The following is a 19,326-nucleotide window of genomic DNA, read 5'->3' as shown; positions in this document are numbered from 1 at the left end:
GTAGACAAACTAACCTCAAAATTCTAAACTTTGCATCTTTCGTCCACATTACTAAAGTTTCAAGTGTTTATGTAATGTAATAGTTTTGGGTCTTTTTTTAGCTGGGCCGAACTGAGCTATTATAAATTGGGTTAGTATTTATTATTAACTTGTTGTTACCCATACTGTAGTCAGCATGATCCACATTAAAAAAAGTGAAAAGAATTTAAGCTTGACTCTTCATATCCTTAACCCCGCATACCTAAGAAGAGAGCTTAAAGCAGCCATCCTTAAACAAATCAGTATCTAGGAATTTTATGTTTCATCTAATCTAGTTTTGGGTATTTTCATAAAAATACATTTTGAAATTTGATTTTCAAGGGACCACATATTAATGTTTTTGGACTATAAGTCATTTAATTTTTTTGAGAGGAATTTATAGTTAGCCATATTTAACCTGAATTAAAATTCATCCTGTTCCTTGTAATTTAAGTGAAATAATTTGCTCTGAACATGGTCACAAGAAAGATTCCTAGATGGCATTCTACCTCCTGGATGGAAAGAGAACACATTATTTTTAAATATATTACAGTACTACTGCCTGTGTAGCCTGACTGTGGTGCTGTTGCTTGCACAGGCGCAACTGACTGTACATATCCACCACCTGGTTGTAAGTAGAGGTGGTTGCGCTGACCAATTATTTTTAGCTTGATTGTACCATCCTGTTGCGTCATCGTTGCTTGCATTGCGGTACATTGAAATATATAAACCGGGAGCCAGAAAATTCTCCCGGCAATCGAGGCCTTGCTCCCCGGGAAAAACCTGGGCGCTCGGGCTATTCGTGTACCCATCGATACACTTATTTTGGGTTATTTAGGGGTTAGTGGTGTCTCGGGAGGAATAAAAATAATTTAAATATCATAGCCGCGGACAAGAGAAATCTCCCGGCGATCGAGGCCTCCACACCCCGGGAAAATTTTTCCGGCACTCTGACTCTGTTTATTCCTCTCGAGACAGGCATTCGGGACTTTGAAAAATTTAGACCGGGGAGCTAGAAAATTCTCCCGGTGATAGAGGCCTCCATACCCCGGGAAAAATCTGGCGCTCGGACTCTGTGTATTCGCCTTGGGAAAGGCATTCGGGACGTAAAAGTGCAATTAAAAAAAACAATAATTTTTTTTTTAAAAATGAGAATTTTGTTCAAATACTTGGACTAAACAATTTTAAAAATTTTAGCATAATGATAGGAGGGCTTCCTTTTTAAATGTTGTAAATCTGAAGGTGACATTGTGGTCTGATGCATTTAACCAAGTGCAAATTCAACCAAGTGCAATAATGCATTGGGGAACTGGAAGAACTCTTTTCAATTCTGTGAATGTAAGGCATTATTATAACTAGCTTCCAGATTGGTCATGTCAAATTTTATTAGGTGCCTTTAAACCATACGCTTCTAATGATGCCAGCATAAAGTTACAGACATTTTCATTAAATAAAAAACTTTGAAATTAAAACTTTTCTATTATACACTTATTCTTTATGCTAGTAGAAGAAGGTGTTGCACATAAAATGATAGATAAAATATGTTTCCTAAATGTCCTAGGCAGAATAACAAGTGGATAATAATTAACTGCACCCATGATTGTTCTATTTTTTTGAAAGGTTCCTGAATGGCACAAGATGTCTGTGCCAAAGAATGCACCTGACCAAGATTTAAGAATGAAAATTGCATGCAGGATGGACAAACCACTGAATATGAAGCACTGTGGGTGAGTACAGTTAAATTAATTCAATCGTATTAATGCCTGAAACAAAATAAAAACACCTAGGAATCGACAACTATCTAGTAGTTAAACAGCCTATGTGAATATTTCAAAAATGATCACAAAAACACATAAACCAAGTGTTCTCTCAGTAAACATATATGAAAGCGATCAACCATTGTCTGTAAAAGTGCAATTAAAAAAAAAAAAAATTTTTAAAAAAATGAGAATTTTGTTCAAATACTTGGACTAAACAATTTTAAAAACCTAGTGTGATGGATTCTTGCACTTGTGTGTCGCTTAGAGAAGGGGGTAGATTTTAGGCCCCGTAACCCTTTGAGGCTTTTGTTGTGTTCTTTTGTATCCTACTTTTATATTAATTTAGTTTTTACCTCAGTACCTATTTAGATTTCCTTTGGGCCACTGTTGTTGCCATTTATTATTTTCTCTTTGGTAGTATTTTTCCAAATGTTTTACAATAATTAATTTTTGTTTTTAAGTTTCTTCATTGCTGTTTAACCTACAATTAGTTTTTGCCATAATCCATGTTCATGGTGGATCCATTTTTTATGTTAAAGTTCACATCTGCTGTTTAACTATGGTTGATTGGCTGTGTCTGATTAATTACCACAACAATTGAAATAACCAAAGAGTGTACCTACTAGGACAGCAACAATCTTTTATAACAACAAATTTATTTACAAAATATACACGTGATTAATTCATAACTCTTGACGTAAAGCAAAACGCCACATTTCCATCAAATTCTGCGACCGCATGGTCCTAAATGAACATTTAAAATTATCAATGAGCCTCAAGAACACCCTTATACAAATTATTATTACTATAAAGAGCCCTTTACTTAAAATATTAATGGCCATGTGGTGCTGCCTTATCATTGAGTTCCAAACAAAGCTTGCTGAGAACCATTACATCACACTGAACTAGTTTACTGATCATTAATTGTTACATTTCTGACCAATATGTAAATAGACTGATTGTGCGGAAATTGTTAATATTTGACTTAGCAAGTTGGCGCTGAGAGGCAAGTACGTAATTATGCCAAGTAACCCTATTCCTGACGCATGCGCTGAACATGTCTTTATCTCCCGCTGGCTCCATGGGCAAAAATGCAATTTTCTACTCGCCTTATAGGATGTGCATGTTGACCTCAGTGGTGACTCGCAGCTACGGATTCGCTGCTCACAGGCTGATTGGCTGCTGGTCTGGACTGAAACGACAACTTGCCGTCTCTGCCTGACTAGCTGCTTGGCTACTTCCAGTCATGGTAGTGAGCAAGCACACGCTCAGGTCACTCCTTGGTCTTGTACGGCCTGCTCTGCCGCTTCTCACGCTAGTGTGTCCTCCTCAGGACACTAGCTAATGTGAGGTGGACATACCTGGGCTAGGTCGAGCCCTCACTAGCTGTTTTTGGCACAAGTCTCAACTTGTGACTCATCCCCAGATGTTCCTCATTCATGGACAGTGGCAGTAATGGGGCCACTGCTCTGCCGCTTCTCATGCTAGTGTGTCCTCCTCAGGACACTAGCTAATGTGAGGTGGACATACCTGGGCTAGGTCGAGCCCTCACTAGCTGTTTTTGGCACAAGTCTCAACTTGTGACTCATCCCCAGATGTTCCTTATTCATGGACAGTAGCAGTGAGGGGCCACTGCTCTGCCGCTTCTCACGCTAGTGTGTCCTCCTCAGGACACTAGCTAATGTGAGGTGGACATACCTGGGCTAGGTCGAGCCCTCACTAGCTGTTTTTGGCACAAGTCTCAACTTGTGACTCATCCCCAGATGTTCCTCATTCATGGACAGTGGCAGTAATGGGGCCACTGCTCTGCCGCTTCTCACGCTAGTGTGTCCTCCTCAGGACACTAGCTAATGTGAGGTGGACATACCTGGGCTAAGTCGAGCCCTCACTAGCTGTTTTTGGCACAAGTCTCAACTTGTGACTCATCCCCAGATGTTCCTCATTCATGGACAGTGGCAGTAATGGGGCCACTGCTCTGCCGCTTCTCATGCTAGTGTGTCCTCCTCAGGACACTAGCTAATGTGAGGTGGACATACCTGGGCTAGGTCGAGCCCTCACTAGCTGTTTTTGGCACAAGTCTCAACTTGTGACTCATCCCCAGATGTTCCTTATTCATGGACAGTAGCAGTGAGGGGCCACTGCTCTGCCGCTTCTCACGCTAGTGTGTCCTCCTCAGGACACTAGCTGATGAGAGGTGGATGTACCTGGGCTCGGTCGAGCCCTCACTAGCTGTCTTGGCACAAGTCTTAACTTGTGACTCGTCCCCAGGTGTTCCTCGTTCACGGACATTGGCAGTGAGCGGCTTTTCCCCGATGTTGCTCTAGGACACCCCAAGTCCCTAGCTTGGCTCTTCTCTGTCCTGTCAATCCCTAGTGCTGCTTCATCGTGGATGACGGACAGGGTGCGGGCAATATTTCCAACTCACTGTCATTCGCCCAGTGAGTAAAACTGAACTCGCTCTCAGGGCCCAACGGCATCTACCACTCCTTTGCCCTTACTGCCGTTGCCTGGCACTCACTGGCGATGACTCTCATAGTTTACAATCATTCTTGCTCGGAGCGAGTCTTTCAGAGCTGAACTCCGAGTAACGGTTACATCTGGAAGTTGACTCTCTCTGGTTCTTATACACACCCTGTAATTATACTCCCCTGGTGTGGCCGATGTCACACTACTAATTATTTGCTGCACAGTTAGCTGTCAGGCAACTGGACCACCATCCAAATTACATTGCATGAACACTACACTAGAAGAGTCTATTCACCTCTTGACATTTTGAATGCTCATAAGACCGTCACATTTATGAGCACCTCTTAATGGCCGTATGCCCTGTTACAACCACTGAGATTGTTCTGTTTTATCTTTTTTTTGTTCTCTCACACAATTTACCTCAAGTTACAGTTACTATTGTACAAACACAGGAGTTGTTTAGACTTGTAAATATTGTGTGTAATTTAGTGTATAGTGTTTGAAACATTTGAATTGTGAACTTCCCGCGCTGCTTGCTAGCAGCGCCAAGTTTTTCAAGTTGGCTGCCTGCCAAGGCAGGTAGCCCTGCAGCTTCCGGCAACGAAGCAACAGTTGTTGTTGAACCATCATGGCGGTAAGTTGTGCTATCGTGCACGCTTGCTGCCAATCGAGTTGTTTGCGAGTGAATCGTTATTAATTGTTTCGTTTTATATGGATTTTACAGTATCGTACGTCTCTAGACAAAACAGGAGTGCCAATTAAAATTACTTTACAGAACCATAATTACCTTATAAAACATCTTCCCTTTAATATTTTATGTGGAGTGATAACTCCTATAAGTACTAGGATTCCGGAGGTAAAATTGTACATGATACACTGAGTTATAGTCTGCTAAGTTAAAATATACACAAAATAGGCATGCCTGAATCTAGTCTAAAACTACTTACCACTACTTTTGCAACAAGCAAACTTGATAAAATTGTTCATTCCTTCAGCTATTATAATTTTACAGAAAAAATCTTTTCCACAAGTCTCTAATGGTTTCAGACACTTGTTCCAAGCCTTAACATTAGGCCTATGAATATATTAGAATTTTCGAATATGAATACAATTAGTTTATTTTTTTTATTTAATTCAATTTCAAATAATTACACTCTAAAATAAGAAATATTTAATTGATAAAGAATATTGGACATATATCTTGTGAGTTTTTCGTTTACCAACGTTTGCTGTTGAGGTTAAGTCATTTGTGTGATATAAATACCCAGTTGAGATGTTTGAATGATCAAAACATGAACAATACACTGTGCTTTAGAAGGCAAACAGTGAAACCCCTCATTTAATCTTCTCAAGGGACCACTAGAAAAAAGTGAAAATTATTGAAAAGTCTAAATTAGGAAAAAAAAAAAAATCCTATTACTACTTTAAATTGTAACATGCAATAAGCATCATTATTTGATGTATTCATAATATAATAGGGGTGTTTGAAGCTTCAAAAAAGTATAATTCCAATCCAAACTTCCTGACTTTAAGTCGACGTTGACATCAAAGATATTCTTCAAAGGAATCATTGAATTAAATTCTTGCAGCTTCACTGAACACTGGTATAATGATGATTGACATAAATAAATATCACTTTATTTAACACAGCATAAATGATTACAGTACTGTATTTTTTTTTGAATGCTAAAAAAATTTAAACATAAAAATTGAGATGCAAAAATGGAATATATCTCGTCCAACTTGTATAACATTCCTTGTTTAGTAGTTTGTTGTTTATTTTGACGTAATAATTTTTCTAACTTGCCCTATCAAATTGGATGGTCTGAGGTGGGGACAGCTGCCCCTGTGGCCCTCTCTTGGATACGCCACTGATGTCCATTGCTGACATACCTACCTAAAAAATTGACAATCATCAGCAATTACATTACTATGTAAGTGCTTCCTAAAATACATGGCTTAACTATAATTTCTTATTCTACACCCTTTGTTTTGAAATACCATTAATTATTACATCCATAAATAAAGTAATGAAAATAATTTCAGAAAAGCATATTTGGAATATATTATATGAAAATTTCAAATGAGTGTCATATTAGTAATTTACTGGCTACAAATTAATTTTCTGCACCTTATTTGATCCAAAATCATTGATGACATGCTTTTATGATTGACCATCGTACCTTTATACATACTATTTCCACACTCATTTGCTGTAACAATAGTTGTGCAGAACACTCGAACTGTGATACAGAAGTTTAAAAATAAACCTTTCAGTTTTAGTCTTTAAAGTGTATTCAAAAATTTTTTTAAGTTTTTAACAGAATGGACCAATATCGTAAACATGGATTGGTTTGATTTTTGTTTCCCATTATTTGAAAGATTTTTGGTAATTTTAAGGGGCTTTACAAACATATTTTCAACAAAACTTGCATTTAAATAACTTTTTTTTAAAATTATTTAATAGATATTGGCCAATCTTATATTGGTGCCAAGTGAAGTGATGTATGGGCCCAAGAAAAACTATTGTTCTCCTTGTATTTGCATTCTATTTTGTACTATTTTACAAGCTCTTTGGTGAACTGATTGTTTTAGGGCGCGGTTACAAGGGACCCTGAACTACTTCAGGTGAACATGTTTAAGTAAACACGTTTACAAACGCGAAAGTGTATGGTTACACGGTAGTTGCTGAAAAATGTGTTCAGCTCTAAAACCAATTGTCTACTGTCAACGAATGACTGTGTTGTTGATCGTCTCTATTTTGTATCCAGAAAACGCGGGATTTTCTCACTTGTTTATAAAGTATTATCAGCAGATTTCAGTTTAATGGAATGTGTTTTCATATTGCTCAATATTTTTTTACAAATCGGGAATTCATACAACATGCACAGTAAAATTTTATAAACTTATTTTTATTATTTTTTGAGCGAGAGTAGGCTACCTATCTCAGTTTTAAGAAAATTAAGGTCAGGAACAATTAAAAAAGTATACATAATTATCTGTTGATTTTTTTGTTGCATTCGGTAAAATATTACTTGAACTTGTGCCAGGAACACTTTCCATCTTGAATTTCTGCAAAGGACTGTTTATATTATAAACAGCCAGTCAGTGGCTAATGTAGACGATATGTCGATCTGAACTACTTTGCCAACCTGTTTAAGTTAAATGGGAAATGGCCTCGAATGAAACATGTTCAGACTGTGTGTAACCGCACTCAACAGCTGAACATGTTCACCTGAAGTAGTTCAGACTCCCGTGTAACCGCGCCCTTAGTAATGCTTTTGTTAGGTTAATGGTGTTCAGCAGGGGGTATAAAAAAAAGAATACCAAAAAGTGAAATAGTAAAAGATGTTTTATTGGCAAAGAAAAATTATTTTCCCAGCCAATTTCTTTCACTTCCCAGCTGAGTCCTCTAGTCCAACAGGCCTCTCACCTTCTCTTGGTGACCCTGCCAGGCTCACCCACCAATCACAGCACAGCACAGCACTGCCAGTTTCCCTGACCACCAGCTGCCCTGTAGGCCACCCTGCTCGCAGCCAAGATGTCCCGGGAGAATCCCCATGCCCAAAATCACCCACAAGGAATAGGCACTGCAACAAAACTACCCCCTCTTCCAACTGGCCTGCCAAGCATGCTGACGGAAGCCAGGAAATTCCTTGCAGTCTGCTCCCCAAGAGTGCCACAGCCCCTGTAGTTCATTCTGGTTCTGTGAGATTCGTCCAGCTAGGGGTGCTCAAAGCTACAAACATTAACAGCGAAGAGGCACCCTGAAACATATCATGACTATCCAAAGATTTAAAGAAAATTAGGTGAAAAAATCCACCATGTCCAAACTCTTGTTGGGTGCTGTAGTAGAACAGCAGGATATACATTTTCCAAGAAATGTAATTTCAGGGAATGTTTTGCATGGTTTTAAACATAAAATAAGTTTACTTTGATAACTGCATAAACTGCAGAAAAACATAAATGGCAAGATTGTAAATATGAGGTTTCACTTCAGTTTGGCTATCCCCTGAGAATCCTTTGAAACCCTCCCTCTTGGTTTCCCATTCAGGTCTTAATTCATTTTCTTCACTTATAACGCCTTCTTCATGCTGTTGGGGTTCAACTTTTAACCAAATCCCGATCTTCTTTTTTATTCTGTGGCTCTTCTCCATCCTGAATCTAGGTGGTTGCACCTAACATAGGCGTACCCAGGAATTTTTTTCGGGGGGTGTTCTTCCAAATTTTTAAGAAAAACTGCATAAACGCCAAAAATTAATTATTTCTGGAGTAAATAAATAGAATAGTCTCAAATTTCATTTTTTAACCTGGTCTATTGTTGATATATAATTAGTACGTAATTTTTCTTTCAATTAACTTAAGTAAGTTCACATTACAATATTAAAATACCTACAAAAATCCCCAAAAAGATATATATATATATATATATATATATATATATATATATATATATATAATTAGTTAACTTAACGAATTTATGTACGCACTTTACAAACTTATTCCTAATAAGTTGACGGCACGACAATAGAATAATTGCTGTATAATTTGATTGTAAGGTTTTTAGCAACTAAGGCCGGAATTACAATAGCCCGGAATCCATCATCCGTCTGTCAATTTCGTTACCTACACCCAATAAGATGGACTGAAAAATGTCATCCACTCGTCCGTCTAAAGCTTGGTAACTTTATACTTTTGACGGGTGAACGGATGAAACTATAACCTTCTAATGTCTTCTAGGTGTTTGCATATAAAATATTATATTGAATTGTATTAAAGTTTGTTTAATTGTTTAGCTGATTCCAAAATCATTTCTTAGCTTACGTTTAGACACATTTCGAAACTCTATTTTGAAACAAACATGGTCTAAGTCACAGAAGTATTATAATTACGTATGGTAACTCTGTAAATGTAAAAATACATACCGATAAAAAAACTCTGAGTTTAATGAGTTTCAAGTACTTACTTTACATAATTGTTTTAGTAATATAATTACATATGATAATTTTTCCCCCCAAATTGTTAAGTTTTCTCAACAGTTGTCATCATTGACATGGAGAAATATTATGACGGACGAGCAGAGTGTTGTAAATCGCCAGCCGACCTCGGTAGCGTAGTCGGATGCACACCGGCTTATGGTGGGAGAGGTTCTGGGTTCGAGTCCCGGGTAAGGCATAGCAGTAAAATTGAGACTCACTTGCGATAAAAGATAATGAAAAAGAATAATGAAATTGATATTTCTGGCTAAACGGTTACCGCTCAAGGCCAAAATCCAAGCAGTGAAGTGAAGTGAAGTGAAGTTGTATATCGCTTGGCGGCTGACGGACGAACGGATGACGGACGGATGCGACGGGCTGTTGTAATTCAGGCTTTACAATTCAAGTGTAGCAAAACAGAATTAAATCTTTATATATAAAAATCTCGTGTCACTATGTTTGTCCGGGCTAATTTCCGAAACTACTGCATTGATTTTAATGAAATTTCGCACAAATATTTGTAACTTTGTCCAACTTTATATATAGGCTGCATTTTATTTCGAGTAATGAAAGCGTTTCCCGAAAATCAGCTCCCAAGGGTGGTTAAGCACTGGCAACAGTGGGTACTCCATCTCCATGGCAATGGGATTTTGCATTGTTTATGCCTTCTGTGTCTTCATGGTAACGGACATCGCTTAGATTGATTTTGTTTTCAATTCGAGGCATATTTCTGTATAGATTTAATTATTATTTTATGTAAAATTATTTAAAAAATATATTTGTGCGAAATACCACTGACTGACTCATTACGATTGACTTGAAATCTTTCAACCGATTGAAACTTAGCATAGTTAGGTACTCATTTTGTGATGTATGTAGACGCTCACTAAGATATGATTTTCCGAAGGGAGTTTTGGGAGTTTTGGGGGTGTAAAATATCAAAATTCCAGTTTTTGGTAGAAAATCGCCATGGCAAAGGCTGTTGTTTTGTTGATGCTTCATTCGTTTCTATGGCAACAACTTATTTACTGTTAGTGAAGTCCTCATCACCGTTGAAATTTTACGGGGACTTGAAATATCAAAAATTGCCTTTATTTTTTTTTCAATTTTATATCCTACAGACTTGAACTTGACAGTAATTTTCCTTGTGTTATGCAGAATGACGTTTTCCGAAAATCAACTCCCAAGGGTGGTTAAGCCCGGGCAACAGTGGGACAGCGGGATTTGGCATTGTTTATGCCTTCTGCGTCTCCTTGTCTATGAGCATTGCTTTGATTTATTTTTCCATTCGAGGTGCGGCACTGGCGTACCCATAAGGAGGGGTATGTATAATGAGCGGTTCAAGTGTTCTGCCTGTAGACTGCCGTAGCGAAATACGGGTACATCAGTTGTACGTTGCGTGCTCGAGAATCTGGAAACCATCGGTGCTACTCGTTTTTTCTCCGTTACATTACAAAGCATTGTAATACATTTTTGTAGAAATTAATTGCATTTTATTTCATTTATTATTACTGTAAATGGGATATTTAGTCTCATTTTTCCCCATTAGTATAGCCGTGCGAAGCTGGGTCGGGCAGCTAGTATATTATAAATTAAATTATATTGTTATATTACAATATTCGCTAAAAACACCTACACATTGAGTTGAGGCCATTAAGCTACTGACTCAAACACAACTTCACACCACGTCCCTTTCATCTGAGGCGAGAAATTTACATTTCAGCTTTTCAATGTTTGTAACAGTCGTTTAAAATTACGCACCTTGCGATAATCAAAATTTTTTCTTCGTGTTATTCCTACAGATGTACAGTATTTAAATGAAAGTACCTGACTTGACAAAACGACCAAAACACGTCCCATCCCCCCCCGCATGTTTTAATAGTTTTATAGAGTTTTGTATGAAATTTTGTCGCAATCACTACTGTTACTCAATGCCCAATTCTACTAAGCAAATCTAAAACATAATCAAAGTAGAGTTTAACAGATTATTCCATAGACCAATCCCGCGATTTGAGAATTTAGACTGACCTAGCATGAACCAACCACTGTAATTCAAATTTGTTTATAATTACTTACCAATTGGGCTGCTTGGTGACGTTATTTCTCTCGTAGCTCTGTGTTTAGAAATTGAGCTCGAATGACATGAGTGTTCATAATTTTCTTGCATCATTTCGGGGGGGGGGGGGGGGGTTTGAACCCCCAAAACACCCCCCCTGGGTACGCCTATGGCACCTAATATATCTGGTGCTCTTCTAGGTACATAAAATTTATCATGTTTGAAAATGCCTTTGGCCAAAACCCTTGCATAATGTGTGTCATCTGCATCAAGTATTGGAATCAGAAACCTCTTGTTTATTTTACACCAAACCATTTGAGTGTCTACCCAGTATAAATGAGGTCGTTGGCTTCTTTTGATTATCCTGCCAGAGATATTAAGTCTGTGGGCCAAATATTATCCCCAACTGTAAATCAGTTATATAATAGACTCTGTCTCTCTTATTTTAATTAGCAGCATGTTCCTTTTTTGAATTCCTTCGGTTGAGCCTAAAAGCCAAAAAGTATTTTCTGAACCTTTTAACACACCATATGAACACTAGTGTCTCATTTTTATTTTTGAGGGTATCAAGTTGTGTGCACTAGAAGCCTTAAAAACCACTACCCCGTACCACTACCTGGAATAGGAGAAGCACTTGGATCTCCATGCTGGACGGTAGGAGCAATTGTATACTGGGTTTTATCGCATAATCATCGCAGTGGTATAATCGTCACAGTGTTAATTTAGGGTGTCAAAATTTGGGGGAAAAAATTCTTGCATAAAAATTGTATGATTTTTTGGTCCCGCTGTTACTTTCCGAACGCTTTGGGTAGGTAGTAAACATGACCTTGCTAAATATCACAGGACAAGGCACAGAACAACAGTAATTGGTTTTAAAGTTGTTGTCAGGTAATGTGGTAGTTATAATGGGAAAATACAGTAATTAAAATTACAGTAAAACTTGTTTAAGACGTACTTGTATAATACAAATTTCTATCCAATTCGGTCAAATGTTTCTGTCCCACCATTTTCTCCATAAGATTAACGTTATTTTTTTCCCAAGTGGTTGTTGCCCATTCACTTCTTTTCCCATAAAAAAAGCTGTATTTTAAAGTGGAAATCCTTTATTGTTGGGATATTAACAGCTTATTTTTTATTAACAGAAATACAAAGTTGTCCGATGTGTACATTTTCTTTTAAAGACGTTTTCAAACATTACAACCTTTATCTGTTCATCGCTGCTATGTAGCACGTATAAAAATCTAGCCAGCGCTAGTTGGCAACATTCATGTTTGGTTACATTGATGCCCATATAGAGTGCACGCACATAGTCGAATGTCGATATGGATAGCTCGCCGAATGCATGCACCACGTGTGCTTTGTCTCGTGCCGAGTAAACTACATTTGAAAGCCTGCAATCTTACATGGCTAGTGTGTACTATGATAGTTACGGCTCACATTTGGTCACGGTTTTGGTTTTTCTATTTTAAGTTGAACAAAATATGTTTTTGTTGTATGACTAATTAATTAAAACTTTTTGTCTTGGTTTTGTGCAGTTGGTTTTTTTAATTAAAAGTACTTTCCATGCTTTTTTTTTATGAAAAACGTAACATCAAAAAATGCTTTTGTTACATAAAAAATCGCACCCCTACTTTGCATACTTGATTTTAGCATAAAATGTACAATGATTATGCAATAAAACATGGTAATCAGGACCATATAATCTACACTGCAATCCCTCATTTGTGGCCACCTGATATGTAGCCCTTGAAATGCTGAACCTTGTCAGAGGATATTCTTCTTTTCCGAGTTTGGTTATTTATGACGTCACTGCTGCGATTTGATCCTGATACTTTTGGTTTTTAAAGCCTTATCACGTTGCAGGACTCTGCTGCTGGCTCTGTATCTGACCTTATTTTGCAATGAAAATAGCTTTGTTAAATGATAAACTGTTTACTTATTTTGTGTCCTTTGTTCTAATGTCTTTTCTATCACAATTAAGTTAATTTAATTGACATGGTATGTAATGTGGTAGAAACTCTTTTTTTAATTTTCACACGCTGTACGCTGCAATTCAATTTCAACCTTTCAAATGTAATGTTTTGACTTTGATTTGGTTGGAAACGGTGAATGAAAGCTTGAAGTTGCATCAAAATCTTCAGGCTGGGGTTTAAAATTAAGCCACAGTTCTTTCACTTTCTTGCCAAAAATGTAGATAAAGATGTCCATTTTCTGGTCGTCTGTCCTCTCAGATAATCCAGACAATGATATAGAAACAGCAATTTGCTGCTCGTATTTCTTATACAGCAGTGGAGAAGAAAAGTCAGAAATGCAGGTGGTTTCAGGTTAGGAATCCCTAACTTTATTATGACATTCACCACATATGATAATCATGCCAATGTGAATTAAATGGACATTGCCACTCACAAGGATTTAATTCACTTATTGCCTGCTGTCAACTCAGTGATCCCATTACTTACTGCATTCATGTTCTGGTTACCCCCTTTTTCTTGCACACAGATTACTTCTAAGTTTCAGCCCCCTTCACACATACAAATGGCTCTCAAAATAGCCTTCTTGTAAATTATATTACAGGAAAAGGACAGTTGTTGTTTCCTAGGTGTGTGTAATTTATTTTGGTCCTGGGTTGTTATATTAATTTTTGGTGTAATGTTTATCATTATATTTTGTGATTTATAAGTAGTGGAAAACTTCCATTCCTGTGAATGTTTATCGCAGTTATTTTGCTGAACTAAGAAAAAACCATTAAAACATTTAAAAGTTTACCTAATATTATGTATGTATATGTAATAGTAAAAATTAGAGTGATTTAACAATTTATTTTTATCTTGCTATGGATAATATTGCCAAACATTGAAATGCTTTGGCAAAAGTGAAAAAAATTAAAATAAACTATTTAATTTTATATTTACTTAATTTTTTAAAATGATTTTTAAAACAAATACAAAACAACTTAATTTTTACATTTTAATTTTTCTTCTGCAGGTATTTATATGCAGTTGGGAAAGCTGTATGGAAAAAATGGAAGAAGAGATACTTTGTCTTGGTACAAGTGTCTCAGTACACATTTGCAATGTGTAGTTACAAAGAAAAAAAGTCTGAGCCATCGGAAATGATGCAACTGGATGGCTACACTGTGGACTACATCGAACCAGCCAGTGGTAAAAATCATTATAATCCTATAGTTTATATTGGCATAAGCTATACAGCAGTGCCTTTGTTTAAAAAGTTAGTTCTTTTAAGAATATGGTTGCCTGAGTGTTTATATAGCTGAGCTACAGTAATAATAAAGTAAATGAATCAGAACATTCTAAAAAAGTGTGTATATAATAATGTTTTCAAGCCTGAAAGTTTTATTGTTTTGTGTCAGCCCGATTAAGTCTTCTTTTAAAAATATTATTGAACAGGAAACTCGAATATGGAAAACACACTTTTAAGCTATGATAAAAAGTGTACAAATAGAGCTATTTTCAAGTTATATAAGTTTTAAAAAAATTTATAATGAGGGAACAGGAACATACATATTATTAAAATTTTAATTTGAATTACTTTTTGGATTTTATAAAAAAGGTTGAAACCGTGCTTAAATATGTAATTGAAGGTTCACAGCCATGTATAATGCAAATGTAACTTGTATAGAATTAAAATTATGTGAATAATCTTTGAAAATAATTGTAAATTGCTTCCGCAGTTTGGAATAAAATACAGTAGAACCTCGATTATCCGCGACTCGATCATCCGATTCGCGGATTAACCACGATTTATGTCCATCAAGTCCAATTTTTTAGTTACATATAACCAATGATTCAAAATGTATGTAAATGTTAAAATACTTTGCACAATGTATGTTGGTCAAAGTACTTTGACTCAGTTATGTTAATATACACAAAGTTTTTAAAAAAATACTAGTACATACATACGTATGTACATAATATTTTTGTGTTCCATGTTACGTGAATAGATTATACACTGGTGCGCGATTCCACGTCCGCATGACCGGACTGTACACTCCCGCGCGCAGCACGGCGCCGTGCCTCTGAGATTACCCGGCGCATGGAGACAGTCCATTCCATTAGTGTACGTTGTTGAAGCATGAAGGTGGTGATAATTTTATGTATTGTAACAGTGATCTGCATTCCTACGGATTATACCGTTGTGTTGTGCGGAAGTGTTGAGCGCAACATTTCATCATGTCATCAAATGAACAGAAAAGAAAGCGAGCGGTACTGTCCATCGACAGCAAAACAAAAATTATAGAAAGATTTCAGAGTGGAGAAACGATTGCAAACTTGCGACTGAGTTTAATGTCGGTAACACAACAGTGCGCGACATCATAAAACATCGCGAAAAAATCCTTCAGTTTGCTTCACAGGCTGACACTTCAAGTGGATTAAATAAACGCAAGATGATGAAAGAATCCACATTTAGCAGCTTGGACACTTGTTTGTTTGAATGGTTTCAACAGAAAAGGTCGGAGGTTGTACCATTATGTGGCGTAATTTTATCACAGCAGACGTAAATTAAAAAAAAAAAAAAAAAACTAGGCTTGACAGAAGAACCATTTTCCTGTAATATTACTTCTCCGTTATTTTATGAGCACCGACTCTACGGAAGTTTGTGTGTTGCAACTAGTGCTTGGCAAGCAAGATAAATTCAGCCTATCACTTCCTGACGCGGCGCAGTGATACGACGGTGTTTGTTTATTTGAAAACTCAGCTAAGAGTGAACCGAGAATAGATATAACGACCCCTCACGGTTCCCGAGATTAGGGTCGTTATAGAGAGGTGGTCGTTATAAGATTTCCGACCCATCTGCAACACTAAGTCATAATAGGCAGTTTTTGCACTAATTCCACGTTCAGCAAGCTAAAAATAAAAAATCTAACATTTAAAATTCATATAAATAAAGGGGGATAAAAACACCGTGAATTATACGAGACAGAGACACCGTTTCAAAACCATCAAATCAAGTCTCAATGCACTGGTATGAAAAATCTTATCTCGAAAAGAATTTTGAAGGCAGTCGTTCTGTTAAACAATAACCAGCCAGATGGTGTTACTGACAACAGAGCAATGAGCTAAGTGTGGCAGCGTCGCTTACGGGCGATGAAAAGAATGCGTGACCTTGGCAGCTATCAGCTGTCTTGGGCCCTCGGGCGGCTAGTCACACACCTCGGTGCAACAACGACTCGCGTGCCCACGTCTCCGCACACGAAAGACTTAAAAACCACTGGTGCCCAGCACTAAGCAGTCCGCTTCTATGTCAACAACGCACACGCACACAAAGCATGTGTATATATGTAATCTCCGAATGTCCACAGATGGCTGTCTGTGGGCTAATGACCTTTGAGGCAAGCATGACTCGGCTAACCGCGATTTTCGATTATCCGACTCACTCGTCCCCTTCATTAACACGGATAATCGGGGTTCTACTGTATGTGCATTCTAGATACTGTTTTGCATGTGTGAAAATGAATTAATCATTACTGATACATACATTCAGGGCTCGATTTTAGCACCTGTCCGCCTGCCCGGGACAGGCAAAATCTCGTCTGGGCAGGCAAAATAAAAAAGGCAACTGTCCGGTGGACAAGTGCAACATGTGACGCCGAGGTTATTCGCACGCACTAATGCAGCAGAGGTGATTAATAACATTTATGCGACCGCAAATAAAACGTCTTTGACAATATCTATAATCTATAAATAAACAATAATGGCTGAAAGTGAGTTTGATCTAGCACCAGCAATAAATCTCTGGTATCATAATGTTCAGAGAAAACGTCGACCCTTTCAGCCTCCTTATCGAAGATGTTCAAGACAGAATCAGCCAAGTAATTCGTGCAGTGACTCAGACAGTGACTCGTCTGAAAATGATGATTAAATAAGGATGTTAAGTGTGTGATAAAAATAGGTGCAAAATTTAGCAAAAATCCTTTTTTCTCACTTTTTCAGCGACTTTGAAATTTTTTTTATTTGGGTAAAACAGCGGACAGGCAAATTGGATGGCGGACAGGCAAATTTTCGATTACACCTGTCCGTTGGGCAGGTTAAAATATTCCTTAAAATCTAGCCCTGCATACATTACATTATGCCACAACGTTTTGGACTTATTGTGTAACTTAAAAAGTTAATATGATTTAATGACCACAATATAAACATTGGTTTATGTTTGAGAAAGTAAATTAGTGCAGATAACAAAATTCTGTCTCAAATAAAATCCACGGATTTATTACTAATTTTCTGATGTGCAGTACGGCATTAAAAATTCTAAACACACCTGACCTAATGGAAGTTATCATGCATGCATCAAATTTTGTAGACTTAAATTATAAAATAAAATACTTCTAATTCTTTAAATCAATATTATGATGAATAATAATACATTGCATAACTAGATGAAAAAAAAAAAAAAACTAACATTGAAAAGTAACGAGAGAAAGGAAATCATAATTTAAAACTCAAAACCCACAGTGTCTCAGAAGTTTGCTATGTTTATTGTTCCATTTTTAAACTCATTAATGTACTGTAAGTAATATTCTTTTAAACTTTTTTTGTTTCTATGTTAATTATTTCTAGAATTGTTAGTAATTTTTATAATAAACTTATTCTAAATGTAAATATTATGTAAAATATTTTTTGAATGTTTGAAGACTGTTTCCATAATGGGAAATTGATTAAACAATTTGGTTCTTTGTGCAGCAAATCTGATGGTTGGAATGGGTAAGTTAAACTGTTGCACATATAGTTTAAAAGTCTAATGGTACTTGGTAGAATTTTTTTTATGGACAATTAGTTTGTGCCAAAAGTTATTATTTTGTGTTTCTAAGTATGTTGCAGTTACCTACCTGATTGCTGATTTATTGCAAATACCCTCATTATGTTAATTATTTGAGTTTATAAAACTATGATAGTTTGATGGTATATCTTACAGTTTTGTTAGCATTTGACCCATGTGAATGGCAGGGTGACTTTTTAACATACAAAATATCCACACTAAAACTTTAATGTTTTACTAACTGCACAGTGTTTGTAACAATATTGTTAGAATTTGATGTCAATTACTAACCAGTATTGCTTTTATAGTTATGAAATTGGTGAATGTAAATTTTTAACATGTGCACAAGCAAATACATGCTTGTGTTGAATGGAAATAGAAAAATATTTTGTAGAAAAAAAAATCCTTCCTGAATAAACAGTTGGCATGGGCATGCAACCCACAACCCCCCGAAGGTGTGACCAGTATTCTACCTCGCGGCTTATTATGTTTGGTGAAGGTGAAGCGTTTTGGTGCCAGTCTTGGTGTTCTCGGGGTTACGGCTCCTGGTTGCTGATTTCAGTTTTGTGGGCTGAATCCCACCTCAGGCTTGGATGCCTCTAGGATCCCCAATTGTGTGGCGTTAAAATTATTACTTCCAAAGCTATAGATTTTAATACATTAAATTTGGGTAAAACCTGTAATGAACAGAATCATTCCAGTGCTACTAATCGTATTTTGATGAAACGCTTTTGTTTGTAAATAATTTAGCTGAATGAAATGAATATGAAAAGATTTAATTTTATATATTATATGTATTTAGACAAATCAAATGAAAATGGAATGTGGAAAATGGCATAATCTACATTAAAAATAATGTGCACATTTTTTTTCTATTATTAAAAATAGTCTTAAGAACATAGTGGAAAAGATGTGTGATGTCATCAAGGTCGAATATAGCTCTGCATACACAAAACTATGAGATAAGAAATTGGCAAGTAATTTACATAAAAAATAACTCTTACATGTAACCACTTTCAAAATACCAGGCATATTATTTTTGTTTTAGTCAGATTCCTGTAGGCTTTAGAAGATGTTAATTTTTATTATGTTATGATATGTATATAAGTTGATAATTTGAATACCGAAAGTATCGCCCATAAAACGGTGCTTTATGGGAATAACTTTATTAATTACATGTGATTGTAATGATTTTTTATATCATGTGTGTTACATTGTACTTTAAAATTTCTGCATTACAGATCTACTTTTGTTGTATTATTGATCATCAATATTG

General features: G+C 36.5%; 1 protein-coding gene across 3 annotated transcripts in view; it reads left to right on the top strand.

Moving 5' to 3' along the window:
• Positions 1-19,326, top strand: part of LOC134529209 (calcium-dependent secretion activator) — a 520,687-nt gene that overhangs the window by 300,752 nt on the left and 200,609 nt on the right. For 2 of the 3 annotated variants that reach the window (XM_063363075.1, XM_063363076.1), the window contains exons 13-14: positions 1,639-1,745; positions 14,262-14,437. In XM_063363075.1, the coding sequence (XP_063219145.1) occupies positions 1,639-1,745; positions 14,262-14,437 (283 nt within the window). Of the gene's footprint in view, positions 1-1,638; positions 1,746-14,261; positions 14,438-17,974; positions 17,996-19,326 lie in introns of all 3 variants that reach the window. The other variant, XM_063363074.1, reaches the window with a different exon arrangement.

The sequence above is a fragment of the Bacillus rossius genome, chromosome 2, assembly GCF_032445375.1.
Source record: "Bacillus rossius redtenbacheri isolate Brsri chromosome 2, Brsri_v3, whole genome shotgun sequence".
NCBI lineage: Eukaryota > Metazoa > Arthropoda > Insecta > Phasmatodea > Bacillidae > Bacillus > Bacillus rossius.
Note: the sequence above shows the minus strand (reverse complement) of the source record. Positions and strands in the feature narration are given on the sequence as shown.